The 23053-nt window shown below is 42.0% G+C and overlaps 1 protein-coding gene and 1 long non-coding RNA gene across 3 annotated transcripts; one reads left to right on the top strand and one right to left on the bottom strand.

The window, feature by feature from the left end:
* The first annotated feature begins 466 nt into the window (after nucleotides 1-466).
* Nucleotides 467-15064, top strand: tal1 (T-cell acute lymphocytic leukemia 1). Of its 2 annotated transcripts, none has more exons than XM_061920075.1 (4): nucleotides 467-786; nucleotides 1428-1919; nucleotides 3540-3631; nucleotides 10334-15064. In XM_061920075.1, the coding sequence occupies exons 1-4, from the start codon at nucleotides 563-565 to the stop codon at nucleotides 10834-10836; spliced, it is 1311 nt and encodes a 436-aa protein (XP_061776059.1). In that variant the 5' UTR covers nucleotides 467-562; the 3' UTR covers nucleotides 10837-15064. The 2 variants fall into 2 exon arrangements, with proteins under 2 accessions (XP_061776059.1, XP_061776060.1); XM_061920076.1 differs by having other exon boundaries at nucleotides 468-786; nucleotides 1282-1919.
* A 3909-nt stretch (nucleotides 15065-18973) lies between these two features.
* LOC133568263 (uncharacterized) lies at nucleotides 18974-19519 on the bottom strand. The gene is made up of 2 exons (XR_009809558.1): nucleotides 19327-19519; nucleotides 18974-19155 (listed from the first exon to the last, which is right to left on the bottom strand). It is a non-coding gene; the product is annotated as an uncharacterized LOC133568263 (long non-coding RNA).
* Between the last annotated feature and the right edge of the window lie 3534 nt (nucleotides 19520-23053).

Below are 23053 nucleotides of genomic sequence, written 5' to 3'. Positions count from 1 at the left end.
TCCATAAGCATTTATTAGGGGTCATCTCTTCTATACACATTAGTAATATTCCTACCTCTGTACAATGCACATTATTATCATTCCTATCTCTATACAATATACATTGTCATTATTTCTTTCTCTATACAACACACATTATCATTATTAATTTCTCTATACAATACACATTATTATTATTTCTATCTCTGTGCAATGCACACATTATTATTATTCCTTTTAGATCTTCTTTTCGTCCTATTTCTGGATCATTGAGAAATTATTTCGATGAAAATATAAGAAGGTCAAAATCTAAAAAAATTGGTTTTGTGCCAAAAATCTATTTTTTTTTAAACGAGCACCTTCACAGCCATGCTTACATACACTACCTTGCGTTGGTACACGCCTGCTTTTTTTCTCGCCCTCCACGGGCCTATATAGCCCACGACAGCCAAATAATAATGAATCATTTCATAAATAATGGCTTTAGGGGCTTATCGGGAATGAAGAGGCCGCCGTCAGCTTATCTCCCTCGGCCACATTGCGGCCTGTGTTCCGCTCCCTCAGCGTGGGGAGCGCGCACTGGATGCAGCGTGGAATAACTCCACACACACACACACACACACACACACACACACACACACACACTCACACGCACACACACACACACACACACACACACACACACACACACACACACACACACACACACACACACACTGGAAGCAGAAAAAAAAAAAAACGTCAGACATGGATGACCCACTCACAAAATGGCTCCACGTCCACGCTAGCATCAACACCACTGCGACGGTAAGTGTTAAAAAATGCACATGTTTACATTTTGAAAACTATTTTTCGTCATTGGATCGCTTGGTTTTATTCCACGGCCCACGGTGTTACACGGCGTGCCTGCAGCCAGCAGGCAGGCAGGCGGTGTCGGTGCAGGCCTGGCCGACACGAAGGAGGAATAAAAGGCGACATTTTCTCCTTCTCTGCCTTAATAGGTCGTTCGGAATATTATTGTAACGTGACGTATATCTGGATGGTTCGTTTTAACCTCAGCAGACTTCGATCGAGATGCTGAAAAAACGCTTAAAAGAACAAAAAAAACATATATATTTTTCGTCTTAAATACACTTTTTTTTTCCAATGGGGCAATTTATACAACAAGCCATGACGTCATGAATAACATTTGATGCCATTTAGAGGTTCAAATAATTAAATGGAACGTTTTGATAAATGTATTTAATGAATCCCTTTGACTGCCTAAGTTGCGATTAAATGTGGTCTGTGTTTCAATAACAGGACATTTTAAGGTGTTTCCCGCAGTTATGATGGCTCACGTCGTCACTTAAGTGGTCGCCTTATTTTGGAGCTATATATATATATACATATATATATATGTATATATATGCTGGGGTTTCAACAATTAACAACATGATGGAAAAAAGGCAGCCGGACCTTTGTCCTGGAAGTCCAGGTGAAGAATCCGGACCTGGAAAGGCTGAAGACTCCTCCATCATCATCATCACCAGACATGAGGAGGAGGAGGAGGAGGAGGGGAAAGAGGAGGTGAAGAAGAAGAAGGAGGAGGGAGAAGAGAGGGCCGAGGAGACAGATGACGTCCCCCTGCAGAACCCGACTAACGGGACCGTCATCATCATCAACGGCGTTGCCAAGGAAACTGCCTCTCACGACGACGCCCTTGACCTGAAAAGGGAAGTGCCGGTGATCGAGCTCTCCAGGGGGGCCGCTATAAAGGCGTTGGAGCAGAGGACCGAGAGCCAGTCGGTGGCCATCACGGAACTTCGCAGACCTCCTCCGCCTGCACCGCGCACACACCGAGACGACGCTCGAATGGTCCAGCTGAGCCCCAACGCGTTCCCAGTCCCGGCCCGGGCCATGCTCTACAACCTGGCGCAGCCTCTTGCCGCCATCAACAGGTGAGCACGCACAATATTCATGCCTTATATATACATTTGCATATATTTTCGTATATGTATATACATATATTTGTATATACATGACCCCGAAAGGGAATAAGCGGTAGAAATGGATGGATGGATGGATGTGTTTATCTATATATACACACACACCATTTAATCTGTATATACTGAATGTGTATACACACACACACACACACACACTTCTATATATATATATATATAAATATATATATATATATATATATATATATATATATATATATATATATATATATATATATATATATATATATATATATATATATATATATATATATATATATATATATATATATATATATATATATATATATATACATATACTAGGGGTGTGCATCTTTGGGTGTCCCACGATTCGATTCTTGGGGTCACAATTCAATAATATATCATTTCTATTCGATTCGATTCTTGATTCAAAAACGATATTTTTCCGATTCAAAACGATTCTGTATTCATTCAATACATAGGATTTCAGCAGGATCCACCCCAGTCTGCTGACATGCAAGCAGAGTAGTGGATTTAAAAAAATTAAAAAAAACTTTTGTAAGTGTAAAGGACAATGTTTTATCAACTGATTGCAATAATTTGAATTTGTTTTAACTATCAAACGAACCAGAAATATGACTTATTTTATCTTTGTGAAAATATTGGACACAGTGTGTTGTCAAGCTTATGAGATGTGATGCAAGTGTAAGCCACTGTGACACTATTGTTTTTATTTTTTTATTTTTATAAATGTCTAATGATAATGTCAATGAGGGATTTTTAATCACTGCTATGCTGAAATTATAACTAATATTGATACTGTTGTTGATAATATTCATTTTTGTTTCACTTCTTTTGGTTTGTTCTGTGTCGTGTTTGTGTTTTATCAATTGCTCTGTTTATTGCAGCTCTGAGTGTTGCTGGGTCAGGTTTGGTTTTGAAATTGGAGTGCATTGTTATGGTATTGCTGTGTAGTGGTTTGTTGGATTGATTAAAAAAAATAATATTAAAAAATAAAAAATAAAAATCGATTTTTTAAAAATGAGAATCGATTCTGAATCCGCACAACATATTCAATTCGATTCGTATTTGAATCAACTTTTCCCCACACCCCTAATATATACCTTTACATATATACATAAACATATATATATATATATATATATATATATATATATATATATATATATATATATATATATATATATATATATATATATACACATATACATATGCATATATATGTATGTATGTATATATGCATATATATGTATGTATATATATTTATATATATACATACATATATATATACACATATACATATATACACACACACACACACACACACACACACACACACACACACACACACACACACACACACATTCTGTAATGCTTGTCTGCTCTTGAATGGGATTGTGCTGAAAATGTTAATTTCCTCTCGTAAATTATTAAAGTATTTCTGATTCTGATATATGTGTGTGTGTGTGTGATGATGATGATGATGATGATGTACACAGCGTGTATTATTTGCGAAGCACCTTGTCTGTGGAACGTGCACACGCAAGGTCACATTTGTTTTCTGTGGCTCAGTCTCGCAGGGGAGGTCGAGCAGTTCGGCATGTACCCCATCAGCAGCAGAGTCAAACGCCGCCCGGCGCCTTACGAGGTTGAACTGGACGAGGGTAGGCGCATTTTCCCATCTTTCTAAGCACTTCTGGTGTGTCCTCATCGCCATCTCCATCGTCTTCCCTCCTGACGTCATCACTGTCGCGGAAGAGGCTCTAGACAACATGATCAGTGGAAAAGACGTGAAAAGAAAGCCATAGTGCACACTCCGTAACATGCGTGGTAGGAGGGTGGGGGTGCTCCCACTCCCCCTCCCACTCCCATACACCAAGCGTTGACTGCAGAGGGCTGAGGGATTAAGACTGACTGGGTGTGTTCCAAATGCCTCATGGATGGGGTTTTATTGTGCATGCATGCCAAATACATATAGACCAAAGGTGTCCAAACTTTTTCACCTGAGGAAGGAAATATGAAAGCCCGTGACGTCCATTTTGATGTTTTTTCTTTGTCCAAACTAATTTAATGTATAGATATATATATATATATTACATTCGGGGCTTGGGAGATGGGACCTGAAGGGCTTCTGTCATAAATAAATAAAATAAATAAGATACGTATATCTTGATCAACTTCAGATCCGTCAATATGTTTAATTGTTAAATTGTGCTCCTCTTTGTAAAAGAAAACCCTCTTTTTATGATAAACAAACAAAATATGGAATATCTCCCCACAAAAAATGTCAGAGTGGGATATTTTACATGAAGTAATTAGAGGCCTAAATAGGTCAATCATTCATGTACAACATACCTGGGCAAATTAAGGCTCGGGGGCCACATGCGGCCCGTTAAGCTTTTCAATCTGGCCTGCCGGGCATTCCCAAATATTTTTTTGTAGATCTTTGAGATGGAAACTGTAGCTGCCATTATGATGTGCACTGATGTTTTAAAATGACCTTAAAGGCCTACTGAAAACCACTACTACCCACCACGCAGTATGATAGTTTATATATCAATGATGAAATATTAACATTGCAACACATGCCAATACGGCCTTTTTAGTTTACTAAATTGCAATTTTAAATTTCCCGTGAGTTTCATCTTGAAAACGTCGTGTAATGAACACATGTACACAAGACGTCACGGGTTTTTAGGACATATGAGCGCTGCGCACACACACAGCTAAAAGTCGTCTGCTTTAACCGCATAATTACGCAATATTTTGGACATCTGTGTTGCTGAATCTTTTGCAATTTGTTCAATTAATGTTGGAGGAGACACGGTGATTCCTTGTTTAAAATTCCTGGAGGTGAAACTTAACTATGGATCACAGCGGTCAAGCGAACATGGATCCCAACTACATGTCAACCAGCAGGTTTCGGTGAGAAAATTGTGGTTAAAAAGTCGCTTCTTACCGGAGAAAAGCTGAGCTTGTGCCGTCCATAGCTGCAGTCGACTTCGCTGAGACATTATTTTTTGTTAAGTTTTTAGAATGTGCCACTTACTGGCTGTTAAAAATAAGCTGGATGCCGCACTTTGGACAACTGTGTTATATATAGACTATCACTGCGAAAATGTTCATTTTATATTCACAGCTAATTACTGGCATATAATTGCACTCCTGTAGTTTTACACACACACACACACACACACACACACACACGCACACACACACACACACACACACACACACACACACACACACACACACACATATATATATATATATATATACATACATATATATATATATATATATATATATGTATATATATATATATATATATATATAAATATATGAATATATATATATATATATATACACTACATATATACACACATATATGTGTTTATATATATATATATTTATATATATATACATACACGCACGCACACACACACTCATATATGTGTGTGTGTATATACATACATATGAGTGTATATATATACACATAAATATGTGTGTATATATGTATATACACAAATATGTGTGTTTATGTATGTACACACAAACACACACATACATGCATATACATATATATGTGTGTTTATGTATACTATATACACGCACACGTATATAAATGTGTGTATACATATATATGTGTCTATAAATACACTTATGTGTGTATATACACACATATACACACGTATGTGTGTATACTGTATATATAGATACACACACACATATATATATAAATATATGTATATACATATAAATGTGTGTGTGAATGTATATAAATGTGTGTATATACACATATATATGTGTGTCTGTATATATTTTATATACTATGTATATCAATAAAGTAATATCTCTCTATCACACACACATTTATATACAAATACAAGTATATACACATATATGTGTATATTATATATACATATATATGTGTGTCTGTATATATATATATATATATATATATATATACATATATATACATATATATATACACACATATACAGTGGGGCAAAAAAGTATTCAGTCAGCCACCGATTGTGCAAGTTCTCCCACTTAAAAGATGACAGAGGTCTGTAATTTTCATCGTAGGTACACTTCAACTGTGAGAGACATAATGTGGAAAAATAATCCAGGAATTCGTATTGTAGGAATTTTAAAGAATTTATTTGTAAATTATGGTGGAAAATAAGTATTTAGTCAACCATTGAAAGCTCTCACTGATGGAAAGAGGTTTTGGCTCAAAATCTCACGATACATGGCCCCATTCATTCTTTCCTTAACACGGATCAATCGTCCTGTCCCCTTAGCAGAAAAACAGACCCAAAGCATGATGTTTCGACCCCCATGCTTCACATTAGGTTTGGTGTTCTTGGGATGCTACTCAGTATTCTTCTTCCTCCAAAATTCCTACAATGTAAATTCCTGGATTTTTTTTCACATTCTGTCTCTCACAGTTGAAGTGTACCTACGATGAAAATTACAGACCACTGTCATCATTTTAAGTGGGAGAACTTGCACAATCGGTGGCTGACTAAATACTTTTTTGCCCCACTGTATATGTACACACACACCAATGTGTATATATATACATACACACACATATACACACACGTATATATATAAAAATGTGTGTTTATAGAGTGGGGCAAAAAAGTATTTGGTCTACCACCGATTGTGGAAGTTCTCCCACCTAAAATGATGACAGAGGTCTGTAATTTTTCATCATAGGTACATTTCAACTGTGAGAGACAGAATGTGACGGAAAAAATCCAGGAATTCACATTGTAGGAAATGTAAAGAATTTATTTGTAAATTATGTTGGAAAATAAATATTTGGTCAATAACAAAAATTCAAGTCAATACTATGTAATATAACCTTTGTTGGCAATAACAGAGGTCAAACAATTACTATAGGTCTTTACCAGTTTTGCACACAGTAACTGGTATTTTGGCCCATTCCTCTATGCAGATCTTCTCAAGAGCAGTGATGTTTTGGAGCTGTCGCCGAGATACACAGACTTTCAACTCCCTCCACAAATTTTCTATGGGGTTGATGTCTGGAGAGTGGCTATGCCACTCCAGGACTTTCAAATGCTTCTTACGGAGCCACTCCTTCGTTGCCCGGGCGGTGTGTTTGGGATCATTGTCATGCTGAAAGACCCAGCCACGTTTCATCTTCAAAGCTCTCACTGATGGAAGGAGGTTTTGGCTCAAAATCTCACGATACATGGCCCCATTCATTCTTTCCTTAACACGGATCAATCGTCCTGTACCCTTAGCAGAAAAACAGCCCCAAAGCATGATGTTTACACCCCCATGCTTCAAAGTAGGTATGGTGCTCTTGGGATGCAACTCAGTATTCTTCTTCCTCCAAACACGACGAGTTGAGTTTATACCAAAAAGTTCTATTTTGGTTTCATCTGACCACATGACATTCTCCCAATCCTTTGCTGTAGCATCCATGTGCTCTCTGGCAAACTTCAGACATCCACTGGCTTAAACAGGGGGACACGTCTGGCACTGCAGAATTTGATTCCCTGTCGGCGTATTGTGTCACTGATGGTAACCTTTGTTACTTTGGTCCCAGATCTCTGCAGGTCATTCACCAGGTCCCGCCGTGTGGTTCTGGGATTTTTGCTCACCGTTCTCATGATCATTTTGACCCCACGGGATGAGATCTTGCGTTGAGCCCCAGATCGAGGGAGATTATCAGTGGTCTTGTATGTCTTCCATTTTCTGATAATTGCTCCCACAGTTGATTTTTTCACACCAACCTGCTTGCCTATTGTAGATTCACTCTTCCCAGTCTGGTGCAGGTCTACAGTTCTTTTCCTGGTGTCCTTCGACAGCTCTTTGGTCTTTGCCACAGTGGAGTTTGGAATCCGACAGTTTGAGGCTGTGGACATTTGTCTTTTATACAGATAACAAGTTAAAACAGGTTCCATTAATACAGGTAACAAGTGGAGGACAAAAGAGCTTCTTAAAGAAGAAGTTACTGGTCCGTGAGAGCCAGAGATCTTCCTTGTTTGAAGTTACCAAATACTTATTTTCCACCATAATTTACAAATACGTTCTTCAAAATTCCTACAATGTGAATTCCTGGATTTTTTTTTTTTTCACATTCTGTCTCTCACAGTTGAAGTGCACCTATGATGAAAATTACAGACCTCTGTCATCATTTTAAAAGGGAGAACTTGCACTATCGGTGGCTGACTAAATATTTTTTTGCTCCACTGTATACACATATATATGTGTGTATATATGTATATACACGTTTATATATACACATACGTGTGTATATATGAATATACACACACACAAATATATGTATATACATATGTGTGTGTATATATATATACACACATGTGTGTGTGTGTGTGTGTATATATATATATATATATATACATGTGTATATATATTTGTATATATATTTTCTCGCCCGGAAAAGGGTGGAGTGCCATCTCCGGGTTGGGGAGGAGACCCTGCCCCAAGTGGAGGAGTTCAAGTACCTAGGAGTCTTGTTCACGAGTGGGGGAAGAGTGGATCGTGAGATCGACAGGCGGATCGGTGCGGCGTCTTCAGTAATGCGGACGTTGTATCGATCCGTTGTGGTGAAGAAGGAGCTGAGCCGGAAGGCAAAGCTCTCAATTTACCGGTCGATCTACGTTCCCATCCTCACCTATGGTCATGAGCTTTGGGTCATGACCGAAAGGATAAGATCACGGGTACAAGCGGCCGAAATGAGTTTCCTCCGCCGGGTGGCGGGGCTCTCCCTTAGAGATAGGGTGAGAAGCTCTGCCATCCGGGAGGAGCTCAACGTAAAGCCGCTGCTCCTCCACATCGAGAGGAGCCAGATGAGGTGGTTCGGGCATCTGGTCAGGATGCCACCCGAACGCCTCCCTAGGGATGTGTTTAGGGCACGTCCAGCTGGTAGGAGGCCACGGGGAAGACCCAGGAACCGTTGGAAAGACTATGTCTCCCGGCTGGCCTGGGAACGCCTCGGGATCCCCCGGGAAGAGCTAGACGAAGTGGCTGGAGATAGGGAAGTCTGGGCTTCCCTGCTTAGGCTGCTGCCCCCGCGACCCGACCTCGGATAAGCGGAAGATGATGGATGGATGGATGGATGGTGTATATATGTGTGTGTTTGTGTATATATATGTGAATGTGTATATATGTGTGTGTGTTTGTGTATATATATGTGTATGTGTATATATATACATATACATGTATATATGTATATATATATATTTATACTGTATATATATATATATATATATATATATATATATATATATATATATATATATATATATATATATGCATATACATATATATATGTATATACACATATATATAAATGATAAATGGGTTGTACTTGTATAGCGCTTTTCTACCTTCAAGGTACTCAAAGCGCTTTGACACTACTTCCACATTTACCCATTCACACACACATTCACACACCGATGGAGGGAGCGGCCATGCAAGGCGCCAACCAGCACCCATCAGGAGCAAGGGTGAAGTGTCTTGCTCAGGACACAACGGACGTGACGAGGTTGGTTCTAGGTGGGATTTGAACCAGTGACCCTCGGGTTGCGCGCGGCCACTCTCCCACTGCGCCACGCCGTATACATATATATATATATATATACATATATATACATATATATATATACACATATATATGTATATATATACATATATACATATATATATGTATATATGTATATATATATACATAAATATATATATATATATGTATTTATGTATATATATATATATATATATATACATAATTTTTTCCTGAAGGAACTCTCCTGAAGGGATCAATAAAGTACTATCTATCTATCAATCTATCCATCTATCTATCCATCTATATATATATATATATATATATATATATATATATATATATATATGTATATATATATATATATATATATATATATATATATATATATATATATGTATATATGTTATATTTATTTATACATACATACATATATATATATATATATACAGTATATACGAATACACACACCCTGTTGCTCCGGTCTGGCTGCGTTAAACGCTAGAACCACTACATATATGCAAACAATAAATAATATCAGTAGTTTGGGCACCCGAGCAGACAATCATAATACCAAAACACAGCTTCAAGTCTCCATTATGTCTAACTTGCATGCGTATTAGATGTGGGAGTACGTTCCCAGTGGAAATCCACATCATCTATGCAAATTTGATCAATTTGTAGGAAAGATGTTCAGATTTCTCTCTCTTTATGCCGCAATGACACATATCTTTCCCATGTCACTCACATATTGCAGCTACTAGAATACCTTATGTACTTTCCTGTCTCTTCTCCACAGCTGGCCAGCCAAAGATCGTCCGGCGTATCTTCACAAACAGCCGTGAACGTTGGCGGCAGCAGAATGTGAACGGCGCCTTTGCAGAGCTTCGTAAACTCATCCCTACTCACCCTCCCGACAAGAAGCTGAGCAAGAACGAGATCCTGCGTCTTGCCATGAAATACATCAGCTTCCTCTCCAACCTCCTGGAGGACCAAGACGGCGGGCGCAATGTTGGCGCCACGACCGAAGGGGAGACCGGGATCATGGAGGGGGTCCCCCAGGGTGGACAGCGTCAGGACACAGTGGCAAGGGATGACATGCTGGAGACAATGTCGCCTGGGTCCAGCTGTGGAAGCCTACCCGACGGTGACGCCGAGGGCAGCCCGGAGAGCTTCATGGAGGATCAGGACTCGCCTCCAGCTACGAGGACTCTATCGGCCTCACGGGGCCCTGCACTACACCTTGCTACTCGGGATCTGAGGCGCAATGGACGCTCGCTTGACGGCTCTGGTCGGCGATGATTCTCATGCTTCAAAAGCAGAAACGTGCACGCTCCGCTGAAAGTGAAAAGGTGTGCAAAGGTGAGACAACATGGACCTGACTACCTGCAGTACCTTCCTGTCTCCACACTTCACGCCACTGATGAAGAGCTTGGGTCAATCATGGCGGAATTTGGTCCAAAACCACTTGTAAATTCTGCATGCCTTGATGATGAAATGACAGGGAAAGGAGCTAGGATCCTATGTCTCGATACAAAGTGTGTAAAAAAAACTAACAAAAACAACGTGCAATGAAAGTAAAACCAAACAATAATGACACAATAATGTACTAAGTAAAGCAAGATTTATTGCACCATTGACCACTGTTTAGTCCATGTCCACACCAACACTTCAAAAACGCATACTTACCTCTGCGTTTACTCCTCTTGTCCACACGCAAACGCAGACCTCTGTCCTTAAAAACGCAGACTTTTGCCAACGCTGGCCAAAGTTGAGAGTTCCACTCTCTGCAAATTTGAGACTTGCACTCCTCTGATGACATCATGGTCGTACGCGTTCATTTTCAAACTCAACAACACTGCCTTACTGCCTTTAAACACACTACAAGAGGACTTAGCGTCTGTTTGAACGTAAACATGCTGCTATTTTCACTCAACTCGAATATATTTAAAAAAAAATGGCGTTCGCGACACTCCCACGAGCGCTAATGACAGTCAGCTGTTTTGGATACGATCGCTGTCGGACCTCCACATGATGGGACAACTTTGATTTTTTGTTCCCAGGACTGTGAAGTGCAGGCTGGTTTTAAAGATAATGTCATTGTACATCTAGTATATCATAATAAAGGTTATGATAATATACTGTAGGTGTAATGCTACCAAGTCAGCTCGTGCTGCTTTTTTCCAGGCTTCTGACTGCAGGGGGTATGCGTTAGTGTGGAGACATGAGCCGGATTTGCATATTGTAGTTCTAGGGACACAGTTCTAGGAACTACCACACTCTAGTTTAGTTATAGGAACCAGCCTCCCCCATAGGGACTTTTCCTCTTCACGCTGGCACATGGCTGGGGACCTTAGTAAAAAACATGTGTGACACATATTTGCCTGCGACCGTGACCTAATACTTCATATATAAAAGCTGGCGAGGTGAATCAGACCACTTTTTTAGAACATTTCTTAGATCTATACCCAGGCAAAGTCTTCTGTACTGTTTACTCACCTTCAAGCTTCTGTCATCACTCCAAAGTGTGGAACCATTGACTTGTCTTTCTGTTCAACCCACTCTGGTTGTTATGGTCCTGGATTTTTTTATAGTCCTGTTTGAGTTTCTTCATCTTTTCCCTGCACTGCTTTGCGGTATGGAAAATGCCTGACATTTCTAACTGAGCGCTTAATGTACCGAATATTTTAATGTTCCGCTGCGAGCCTTCAAACCCCCGCTGAATCTCCTCTGTGGAGTAGTTGGCAAGCAGAGCTTTGACCTACTCGTCAGTCCATCTTTTGCGGGCTGTGTCCATTTTTCACTCCGCTGTTTAAAAAATGGCGGGGTCTGTGTTGTGGCTAGCAGAAGGGGGGTAGTTCGTCAGTTCAACCAATCACCAAACACCTCCGTATTTGAGTTTCTATGGGACTCCGTTTGGACTCTGCCTCAGAGTAGGAACTCAAATGGTTGTAGGATCTGAGGGCCGTAGTCTCTAGTACCCGTATGTCGGAACAATACGAAAAATAGCCCGGGGACAGGAAAGGTTATAGGAACTCCAAAAAACAAAATGACTAAGAACAGTTTTGAAACCACAATTGTGTGGATGGAGATGGTTTTAGCCTTGCAAATGTGTTTTTGAACCTCTGCGTGTTGGTGTGGACATGGGCTCAGTGATGATGGGTTACAACGAGGTATGGTCAATTATTCAAAGGGGTCAAGTGAAACAGCCTAAAAATGTAAAACAAGCGGTTCTCAAATGGATTTAGTAGGATTTTACACAAGTGGTTGTGCATGTAGCGTGATGCTAATGTTAACATTTAATGGGATGTCCTCACTAGAACAGACTCACTGTCGTACTTCTGCAGTGACGTAATGTACATAGTTTATATTTCCTCAGAACAATGTCGTGTGGTTTAGAGTGTACCTTAGTGTGTGTGTGTGTGTGTGTGTGTGTGTGTGTGTGTGTGTGTGTGTGTGTGTGTGTGTGTGCGTGTGTGTGTGTGTGTGTGTGTGTGTGTTTAACGGGTTTACACGCAGAGCGGAGTCGGGGTTGAAAAGCGACGGACAGCCGAGTGTTGTACGTCAAAAGGTCGGTACCATTTACTCCTGCTACACAGGAGCCGATGATTTTACTGGGTGAAGGTATTTGCTTGGGGAGGTACAAGAACATTGTCCAAGTGTACAAAGGTAATTTTGACATCATTGTCTGTTCCTTTTGACGGTAATGCATATGTAGTTTAGTAAGGTACACAAATTCATCCCTTCATTGCCAGCAACGCAGACGCACAGTGTTAATATCATAACACCAGCAGCATTTAAATATCACTCACTGTTTTGTTTGTTCAACATTTTTCCCAGCAGGACTTAGTAACCTACAAACCATATGAGTTGGAAATTGTGTTAGATGTAAATATAAACGGAATACAATGATTTCCAAATCATTTTAAACCCATATTCAGTTGAATATGATACAAAGACAAAATATTTGATGTTCAAACTGATGAACATTTTTTTTGTGTGCAAATAATCATTAACTTTAGAATTTGATGCCAACAACACGTTACAAATAATTTGGGAAAGGTGGCAATAAATACTGATAAAGTTGAGGAATAATAATCAAACTCTTATATGGAACATCCCACAGGTGTGAAGGCTAATTGGGCACAGGTGGGTGCCATGATTGGGTATACAAGCAGCTTCCATGAAATGCTAAGTAATTCACAAACAAGGATGGGTTGAGGGTCACCACTTTGTAAGCAAATTGTCGAACAGTTTTAGAAAAACATTTCTTAACGAGCTATTGCAAGGAATTTGGGGATTTTACCGACTACAGTCTGTAAAATCATCAAAAAGTTCAGAGAATCTGTTGAAATCACTGCACGCAACGATGATATTACGGACTTTTGATCCCTCAGGCGATACTGCATCAAAAACCGACATCAGAATGTAAAGGACATCACCACATGGGCTCAGGAACACTTCATAAAACCACTGTCAGTAAATACAGTTGGTCGCTCCATCTGTAAGTGCAAGTTAAAGCTCTACTATGCAAAGCCAAACCCGTTTATCAACAATATCCTGAAACGCCGCCGGCTTGGCTTGTCCCGAGCTCACCTAAAATGGACTGATGCAAAGTGGAAAATTGTTCTGTGGTCTGACAAGTCCACATTTCAAATTATATTTGGAAACAGAGGACGTGGTGTCCTCCAAAATAAAGAGGAAAATAACCATTCGGATTGTTATAGGCGCAAAGTTCAAAAGCCAGGGTCCAAGGCATGGGTAACTTACACATCTGTGAAGCCACCATTAATGCTGAATGGTCCATAAAGGTTTTGGAGCAACATATGTTGTCATTCAAGCAACGTTATCATGGACGCCCATGCTTATTTCAGCAAGACAAGAGTTACAACAGCGTGGCTTCGAAAAAAAAGAGTGCCGGTACTTTCCTGGCCCACCTGCAGTCCAGACCTGTCTCCCATCGAAAATGTGTCGCACATTATGAAGCGTAAAATACGACAGCGGAGACCCCGGACTGTTGAATGACTGAAGCTCTATATAAAACAAGAATGGGAGAGAATTCCACTTTCAAAGCTTGAACAATTGGTTTTCTCAGTTCCCAAACGTTTATTGAGTGTTGTTAAAAGAAAAGTTGATGTAACACAGTGGTGAACATATCCTTTCCCAACTATTTTGGCACGTGTTGCAGCCATGAAATTCTAAGTTAATTATTTGCAAAAAAAAAATAAAGTTTATGAGTTTGAACATGAAATATCTTGTCTTTGTAGTGCATTCAACTGAATATGGGTTAAAAAGGATTTGCAAATCATTGTATTCCATTTATATTTACATCAAACACAATTCCAAACTCATATGGAAACGGGGTTTGTATATTGATTGGTACATTGGGTGACTACGGTCATTGCGGTAAAAGGGACATTGTACATTTGGCAATGACATATTTGTTGTATGATAGATGTATCTATAAATATATCCAATGTTAAATCCATGGATTTTATACAAAACCCTCTGAATAAAAGATGCTTCCTGATATGTTCTTCATCCTAACTTGTATCATGCAGAACTGTACACTAAAAATTAAATACTTGGCCAGAAAAAAGCCAAATGTTAAAGGTTAGCGCATAGTTAGTGCACATTATTGTCAGATCATGAAATAAACCCAACCGAAGGAAAACTACGGTGGTACCTCAACTTGAGTGTTTTGAAGAAAAAAAAAACAGCTGTTATGTTTTAAGTAGGCTTCACGGTGGAAGAGGGGTTAGTGCGTCTGCCTCACAATACGAAAGTCTTGCAGTCCTGGGTTCAAATCCAGGCTCGGGATCTTTCTGTGTGGAGTTTGCATGTTCTCCCCGTGAATGCGTGGGTTCCCTCCGGGTACTCCGGCTTCCTCCCACCTCCAAAGACATGCACCTGGGGATAGGTTGATTGGCAACACTAAATTGGCCCTAGTGTGTGAATGTGAGGGTGAATGTTGTCCGTCTATCTGTGTTGGCCCTGCGATGAGGTGGCGACTTGTCCAGGGTGTACCCCGCCTTCCGCCCGATTGTAGCTGAGATAGGCGCCAGCGCCCCCCGCGACCCCGAAAGGGAATAAGCGGTAGAAAATGGATGGATGGATGGATGTTTTAAGTTGGAGTCGCAAGCTTCCAGCAAGTGTCACAGTGAACCCCGAAAGATCCACCCCAAAACATCTGGTCTTTACTGGCAAGCATAAGCTTACACCCAGAAATCCACACAACTTTGTGTTAAGCGTGTAAGTTGAGGTACTACTGTACTCTAATGCGCGTCAATTTTATACTAATTAGACTATTTTTAAATCTTTTGAAATGAAAGAAACATGTTGTTTCTGATGTAGTATGTACAATGGACTGTGCCACACAGCACCAGCATCAGTTTGCAGGAGTAATGCCAGAAAAGGAGAAAAGTAGGCCTTAGTAGATGCATCATTGGAAACTAGACACGCTAACAAACAACAACAACCTACAAGGCCGTGTTTATGTCACTAAACCAAGGAGAACATTTTGACTTCAAAGGAGACTGTGGAGTAAATAGTGAGTGAGCCAAAGTATACAGCAACATGATAAGCTAGCATGATGTTAAAAAATGTTTTTAATTTGGTTATTTCTACCTGTGGATCATTCAATATTACAACGACTTGACCAATGAGTGACTACTCGGTCTTTGCACACCAGTAGATCTCTTTCCACCTATTTTCTTTTAAGCTCATTACTTGGCAACAAGTTAATGAATGTTTGCTTAAAAATGTGTTCAGCTGTGAGACTAAATTGATTTAAAAGATAATATACCATGAATTGATGAACGTGGACCCCAACTTAAACAAGTTGAAAAACTTATTCGGGTGTTACCCTTTAGTGGTCAGTTGTACGGAATATGTACTGAACTGTACAATATACTAATAAAAGTTTCAATCAATCAATCAATCAATCAATCAATCAATCAATGTCATTGGTTAATATTTATATCAGTACATTAGTGTTGTAATGATACCAATATTTTGGTACCGGTACTAAAATTATTTGGATACTTTTTGGCACTTTTCTAAATAAAGGGACCACAAAAAAATTCCATTATTGGCTTTATTTTAACGAAAAATCTTAGGGTAAATTAGATATTTGTTTATTATTGCTGTTAAGACCTTAAATAAAATAGTGAACATACTAAACAACTTGTCTTTTAGTAGTAAGTAAACAAACAAGGACTCCTAATTAGTCTGCTAACGAATGCAGGAACATATAGTGTCATTTATCATTCTATTATTTTGTAAACATTATGAGGGACGAGTGGCAGCAAATGAATTGTTAATCTACTTGTTTATTTTCTGTTATTATCTGCTTACTTTTTCATTTAATATGTTGTATCTACACTTCTGTTAAAATGTAATAATCACTTATTCTTCTGTTGTTTGATACGGGACCGGTATGTTTCAGAGGCAATATAGTACCGAAAATGTTTTCATTAGTATCGCGGTAGTATACAAATACCAGTATACCGTACACCCCTACACTGTATGAATGAACAGATGTGTGATGGACGTCTGTGTTTGGATTCTTTCCGTCTGGACAAAATGTACATCACAGCAATGACTGTCTTTTTATATGAACAGGAAATGAACAGTGACATTTTGAAAATATTCTTTGTTCACTCCTGCTTTTCAGTTGTATTTTCCCACATTATGAGAGTAATTGAACATGTCCTGACTTGGCATTGGATGAGCCTAGGGGAAGTGAGTAAGTACATTTTATTTATAAAGGGAATTTCCCAGATCAAATGACAAAGCGCTGTACAAAACATAGGTGAAGTAAAACATCATTTCAATTAAAACAACAACATCATACAAGGGATACAAAGAATTTTAAAAATGGTAGTTTAAAAATTGCATTAACTAAAATGTTTCTTAAAAGTGTCAACACAGTCAAGATCACAGCAACTGAAGAGTAGGGGCATAACAAGTCAGTTATGTACTAAGGAGCCCCACCATGTAACTGAAGAGTCGGGGCATAAGAAGTCAGTGATGTACTGAGGGGCCCCACAATCCAGCTGAAGAGTAGGGGCCTAACAAGTCAGTGATGTACTGAGGGGCCCTACCAAGGAACTGAAGAGTAGGGGCATAAAAAGTCAGTGATGTACTGAGGGGCCCCACCATGCAACTGAAGAGTAGGGGCATAACAAGTCAGTGATGTACTGAGGGGCCCCACCATGAAACTGAAGAGTAGGGACATAACAAGTCAGTGATGTACTGAGGAGCCCCACCATGCAACTGAAGAGTCGGGGAATAAGAAGTCAGTGATGTACTGAGGGGCCCCACAATGCAGCTGAAGAGTAGGGGCCTAACAAGTCAGTGATGTACTGAAGGGCCCTACCAAGGAACTGAAGAGTAGGGGCATAAAAAGTCAGTGATGTAGTGAGGGGCCCCACCATGCAACTGAAGAGTAGGGGCCTAACAAGTCAGTGATGTACTGAGGGGCCCTACCAAGGAATTGAAGAGTAGGGGCATAAAAAGTCAGTGATGTACTGAGGGGCCCCACCATGCAACTGAAGAGTAGGGGCATAACAAGTCAGTGATGTACTGAGTGGCCCCACCATGCAACTGAAGAGTAGGGACATAACAAGTCAGTGATGTACTGACGGGCCCCACCATGCAGCTGAAGAGTAGGGTGATTACAACTCAGTGATGTACTGAGGGGCCCCACCATGCAACTAGAGAGCAGGGACATAACAAGTCAGTGATGTACTGCCATCCATGGAAAGTCAGGACTAAAATCTTCAACTGAATGTGCCTGGAAGCCAATGAAGACTGGATCAAACGGGTGACATGGACTGTTCTGGGTGCCAGGTCTAAAGTCTGGCAGCTAAATTTTGTAGCGTCTAAAATCTCTTTAGCGGACTTGTTAAAAAGGGTGAAGAGAGAATTGAAATAGTCAATACCAGATGAAGTGAACGCGTGAACAGGGTTGACTGAAAGTGAAAGCTGTGGCGCCCTTTAAGTGAGATATTTGCTGCTGATGTTTTGTTCCACTGAAGTGATTGTTGATCGCCATCCTTTCCTTAGTGATTGTTGATCACCCTCCTCCTCGCCATCCTTTCACAAAAGGACAAAAGCTACAATGTTGTGTATCCACAGAAAATCATCACAGTCCAGGTGATTAGTAACAGCGTTGAAAGCCATGTAGCTCCTGTGCATTGGATAAAGATAATTGTATTCAAAAGGAGAATAAGGGCAGCAAAAAAGGTGCATTAAGGTGGCCCTATTCCACTGAAAGTTCAGGAACTTTAGGAACTAGAGGTTCCTGTAGAGGTGTGTGGTTTGTGTTTCCACCACTTTTCACACTTCATGTAGTTTATACAACTCAGACTGTTGACGTATGGAGGAGTGGTTTACTAGATTTGATCTAGACTGATACATGTCAATAAACACAATATGAGTTCACAGTTTGTTTATTAAAAAATGCCTAGTTGAAATACCAAGCAATCATATTCAAAACAATGTTTTGTAAATTTTTTATAAAAAAGTGAGGCTTTTGTCCGCAACGTCCAACAGAGTCGTCCTCTCAGTAAATGATGAATTCATGAGGGTCAGGTGAGTCCTTGTGGTCCTATTCAGCTGTAAATAACAATATATAAATAATACATGTCAGTGTTTATCTGTAAATAACAATATATCAAAAATAAATGTCAGCGTTTATCTGTAAATATCAATAATAAATGTCAGTGTTTATCTGTAAATAATATATAAATAATAAATGTCACTCCTCTCTCTGAGCTGCTACCTTACCGTGGTAGAGGAGTTTGCGTGTCCCAATGATCCTAGGAGCTATGTTGTCTGGGGGTTTTCATGCCCCCTGGTAGGGTCTCCCAAGACAAACAGGTCCTAGGTGAGTGATCAGACAAAGAGCAGCTCAAAGACTTCTATGGAATTACAACGAAATGAACCCAGATTTCCCTCGCCCGGACGTGGGTCACCGGGGCCCCGCTCTGGAGCCTGGCCCGGAGTTGGGGCACGATGGCGAGCGCCTGGTGGTCGGGCCTGTTCCCATGGGGCCCGGCCGGGCACAGCCCGAAGAGGCAACGTGGGTCATCCCTCCAATGGGCTCACCACTCATAGGAGTGGCCATAGAGGTCGGGTGCATTGTGAGCTGGGCGGCAGCCGAAGGCAGGGCACCTGGCGGTCCGATCCTCGGCTACAGAAGCTAGCTCTTGGGACGTGGAATGTCACCTCACTGGGGGGGAAGGAGCCTGAGCTAGTGCGCGAGGTAGAGAAGTTCCGGCTGGATATAGTCGGACTCACCTCGACGCACAGCAAGGGCTCTGGAACCAGTTCTCTCGAGAGGGACTGGACCCTCTTCCACTCTGGCGTTGCCGGCAGTGAGAGGCGACGGGCTGGGGTGGCAATTCTGGTTGCCCCCCGGCTCAAAGCCTGTACGTTTGAGTTCAACCCAGTGGACGAGAGGGTAGCTTCCCTTCGCCTTCGGGTGGGGGGACGGGTCCTGACTGTTGTTTGTGCTTACGCACCAAACAGCAGTTCAGAATACCCACCCTTTTTGGGTACACTCGAGGGAGTACTGGAAAGTGCTCCTCCGGGTGATTCCCTTGTCCTACTGGGAGACTTCAACGCTCATGTTGGCAACGACAGTGAAACCTGGAGAGGCGTGATTGGGAAGAATGGTCGCCCGGATCTAAACCCGAGTGGTGTTTTGTTATTGGACTTTTGTGCTCGTCACAGTTTGTCGATAACAAACACCATGTTCAAACATAAGGGTGTCCATATGTGCACTTGGCACCAGGACACCCTAGGCCGCAGTTCCATGATCGACTTTGTAGTTGTGTCATCGGATTTGCGGCCTTATGTTTTGGACACTCGGGTGAAGAGAGGGGCGGAGCTTTCTACCGATCACCACCTGGTGGTGAGTTGGCTGCAATGGTGGGGGAGGATGCCGGACAGACCTGGCAGGCCCAAGCGCATTGTGAGGGTCTGCTGGGAACGTCTGGCAGAGTCTCCTGTCAGAGAGAGTTTCAATTCACACCTCCGGGAGAACTTTGAACATGTCACGAGGGAGGTGCGGGACATTGAGTCCGAGTGGACCATGTTCCGAACCTCTATTGTCGAGGCGGCTGATTGGAGCTGTGGCCGCAAGGTTGTTGGTGCCTGTCGTGGCGGTAATCCCAGAACCCGTTGGTGGACACCAGCAGTGAGGGATGCCGTCAAGCTGAAGAAGGAGTCCTATCGGGTTCTTTTGGCTCATAGGACTCCGGAGGCAGTGGACGGGTACCGACGGGCCAAGCGGTGTGCAGCTTTAGCGGTCGCGGAGGCAAAAACTCGGACATGGGAAGAGTTCGGGGAAGCCATGGAAAACGACTTCCGGACGGCTTCGAAGCCATTCTGGACCACCATACGGCGCCTCAGGAAGGGGAACCAGTGCACTATCAACACCGTGTATGGTGCGGATGGTGTTCTGCTGACTTCGACTGCGGATGTTGTGGATCGGTGGAGGGAATACTTCGAAGACCTCCTCAATCCCACCAACACGTCTTTCTTTGAGGAAGCGGTGCCTGGGGAATCTGTAGTGGACTCTCCTATTTCTGGGGCTGAGGTCGCTGAGGTAGTTAAAAAGCTCCTCGGCGGCAATGCCCCGGAGGTGGATGAGATCCGCCCGGAGTTCCTTAAGGCTCTGGATGCTGTGGGGCTGTCTTGGTCGACAAGACTCTGCAGCATCGCGTGGACATCGGGGGCGGTACCTCTGGATTGGCAGACCGGGGTGGTGGTCCCTCTCTTTAAGAAGGGGGACCGGAGGGTGTGTTCCAACTATCGTGGGATCACACTCCTCAGCCTTCCCGGTAAGGTTTATTCAGGTGTACTGGAGAGGAGGCTTCGCCGGATAGTCGAACCTCGGATTCAGGAGGAACAGTGTGGTTTTCGTCCTGGTCGTGGAACTGTGGACCAGCTCTATACTCTCGGCAGGGTTCTTGAGGGTGCATGGGAGTTTGCCCAACCAGTCTACATGTGCTTTGTGGACTTGGAGAAGGCATTCGACCGTGTCCCTCGGGAAGTCCTGTGGGGAGTGCTCAGAGAGTATGGGGTATCGGAATGTCTTATTGTGGCAGTCCGCTCCCTGTATGATCAGTGTCAGAGCTTGGTCCGCATTGCTGGCAGTAAGTCGGACACGTTTCCAGTGAAGGTTGGACTCCGCCAAGGCTGTCCTTTGTCACCGATTCTGTTCATAACTTTTATGGACAGAATTTCTAGGCGCAGTCAAGGCGTTGAGGGGTTCCGGTTTGGTGGCCACGGGATTAGGTCTCTGCTTTTTGCAGATGATGTAGTCCTGATGGCTTCATCTGGCCGGGATCTTCAGCTCTCACTGGATCGGTTCGCAGCCGAGTGTGAAGCGACCGGAATGAGAATCAGCACCTCCAAGTCCGAGTCCATGGTTCTCGCACGGAAAAGGGTGGAGTGCCATCTCCGGGTTGGGGAGGAGACCCTGCCCCAAGTGGAGGAGTTCAAGTACCTAGGAGTCTTGTTCACGAGTGGGGGAAGAGGGGATCGTGAGATCGACAGGCGGATCGGTGCGGCGTCTTCAGTAATGCGGACGTTGTATCGATCCGTTGTGGTGAAGAAGGAGCTGAGCCGGAAGGCAAAGCTCTCAATTTACCGGTCGATCTACGTTCCCATCCTCACCTATGGTCATGAGCTTTGGGTCATGACCGAAAGGATAAGATCACGGGTACAAGCGGCCGAAATGAGTTTCCTCCGCCGGGTGGCGGGGCTCTCCCTTAGAGATAGGGTGAGAAGCTCTGCCATCCGGGAGGAGCTCAACGTAAAGCCGCTGCTCCTCCACATCGAGAGGAGCCAGATGAGGTGGTTCGGGCATCTGGTCAGGATGCCACCCGAACGCCTCCCTAGGGATGTGTTTAGGGCACGTCCAGCTGGTAGGAGGCCACGGGGAAGACCCAGGACACGTTGGAAAGACTATGTCTCCCGGCTGGCCTGGGAACGCCTCGGGATCCCCCGGGAAGAGCTAGACGAAGTGGCTGGAGATAGGGAAGTCTGGGCTTCCCTGCTTAGGCTGCTGCCCCCGCGACCCGACCTCGGATAAGCGGAAGATGATGGATGGATGGATAATAAATGTCAGTGTTTATCTGAGAACAACAATACATCAATAATAAATATCAGTGTTTATCTGTAAATAACAATACTGTATATAAATAACACGTCAGTGTTTATCTGTAAATAACAATATATCAATAATAAATGTCAGCGTTTACAGTGGGGCAAAAAAGTATTTAGTCAGCCACCGATTGTGCAAGTTCTCCGACTTAAAATGATGACAGAGGTCTGTAATTTTCATCATAGGTACACTTCAACTGTGAGAGACAGAATAAGGAAAAAAAATCCAGGAATTCACATTGTAGGAATTTTAAAGAATGTATTTGTAAATTATGGTGGAAAATAAGTATTTGGTCACTTCAAACAAGGAAGATCTCTGGCTCTCACAGACCTGTAACTT

This window comes from Nerophis ophidion, linkage group LG14 (assembly GCF_033978795.1).
Source record: "Nerophis ophidion isolate RoL-2023_Sa linkage group LG14, RoL_Noph_v1.0, whole genome shotgun sequence".
NCBI lineage: Eukaryota > Metazoa > Chordata > Actinopteri > Syngnathiformes > Syngnathidae > Nerophis > Nerophis ophidion.
Note: the sequence above shows the minus strand (reverse complement) of the source record. Positions and strands in the feature narration are given on the sequence as shown.

Excerpts from the sequence above, each read along its gene's own strand:
- tal1 (XM_061920075.1), top strand. The coding sequence starts at position 563 with ATGCAGCGTGGAATAACTCCACACACACACACACACACACACACACAC. Across the intron at positions 787-1,427 it reads GCATCAACACCACTGCGACG|GCAGCCGGACCTTTGTCCTG; the intron begins GTAAGTGTTAAA and ends GATGGAAAAAAG. Across the intron at positions 1,920-3,539 it reads CCTCTTGCCGCCATCAACAG|TCTCGCAGGGGAGGTCGAGC; the intron begins GTGAGCACGCAC and ends TCTGTGGCTCAG.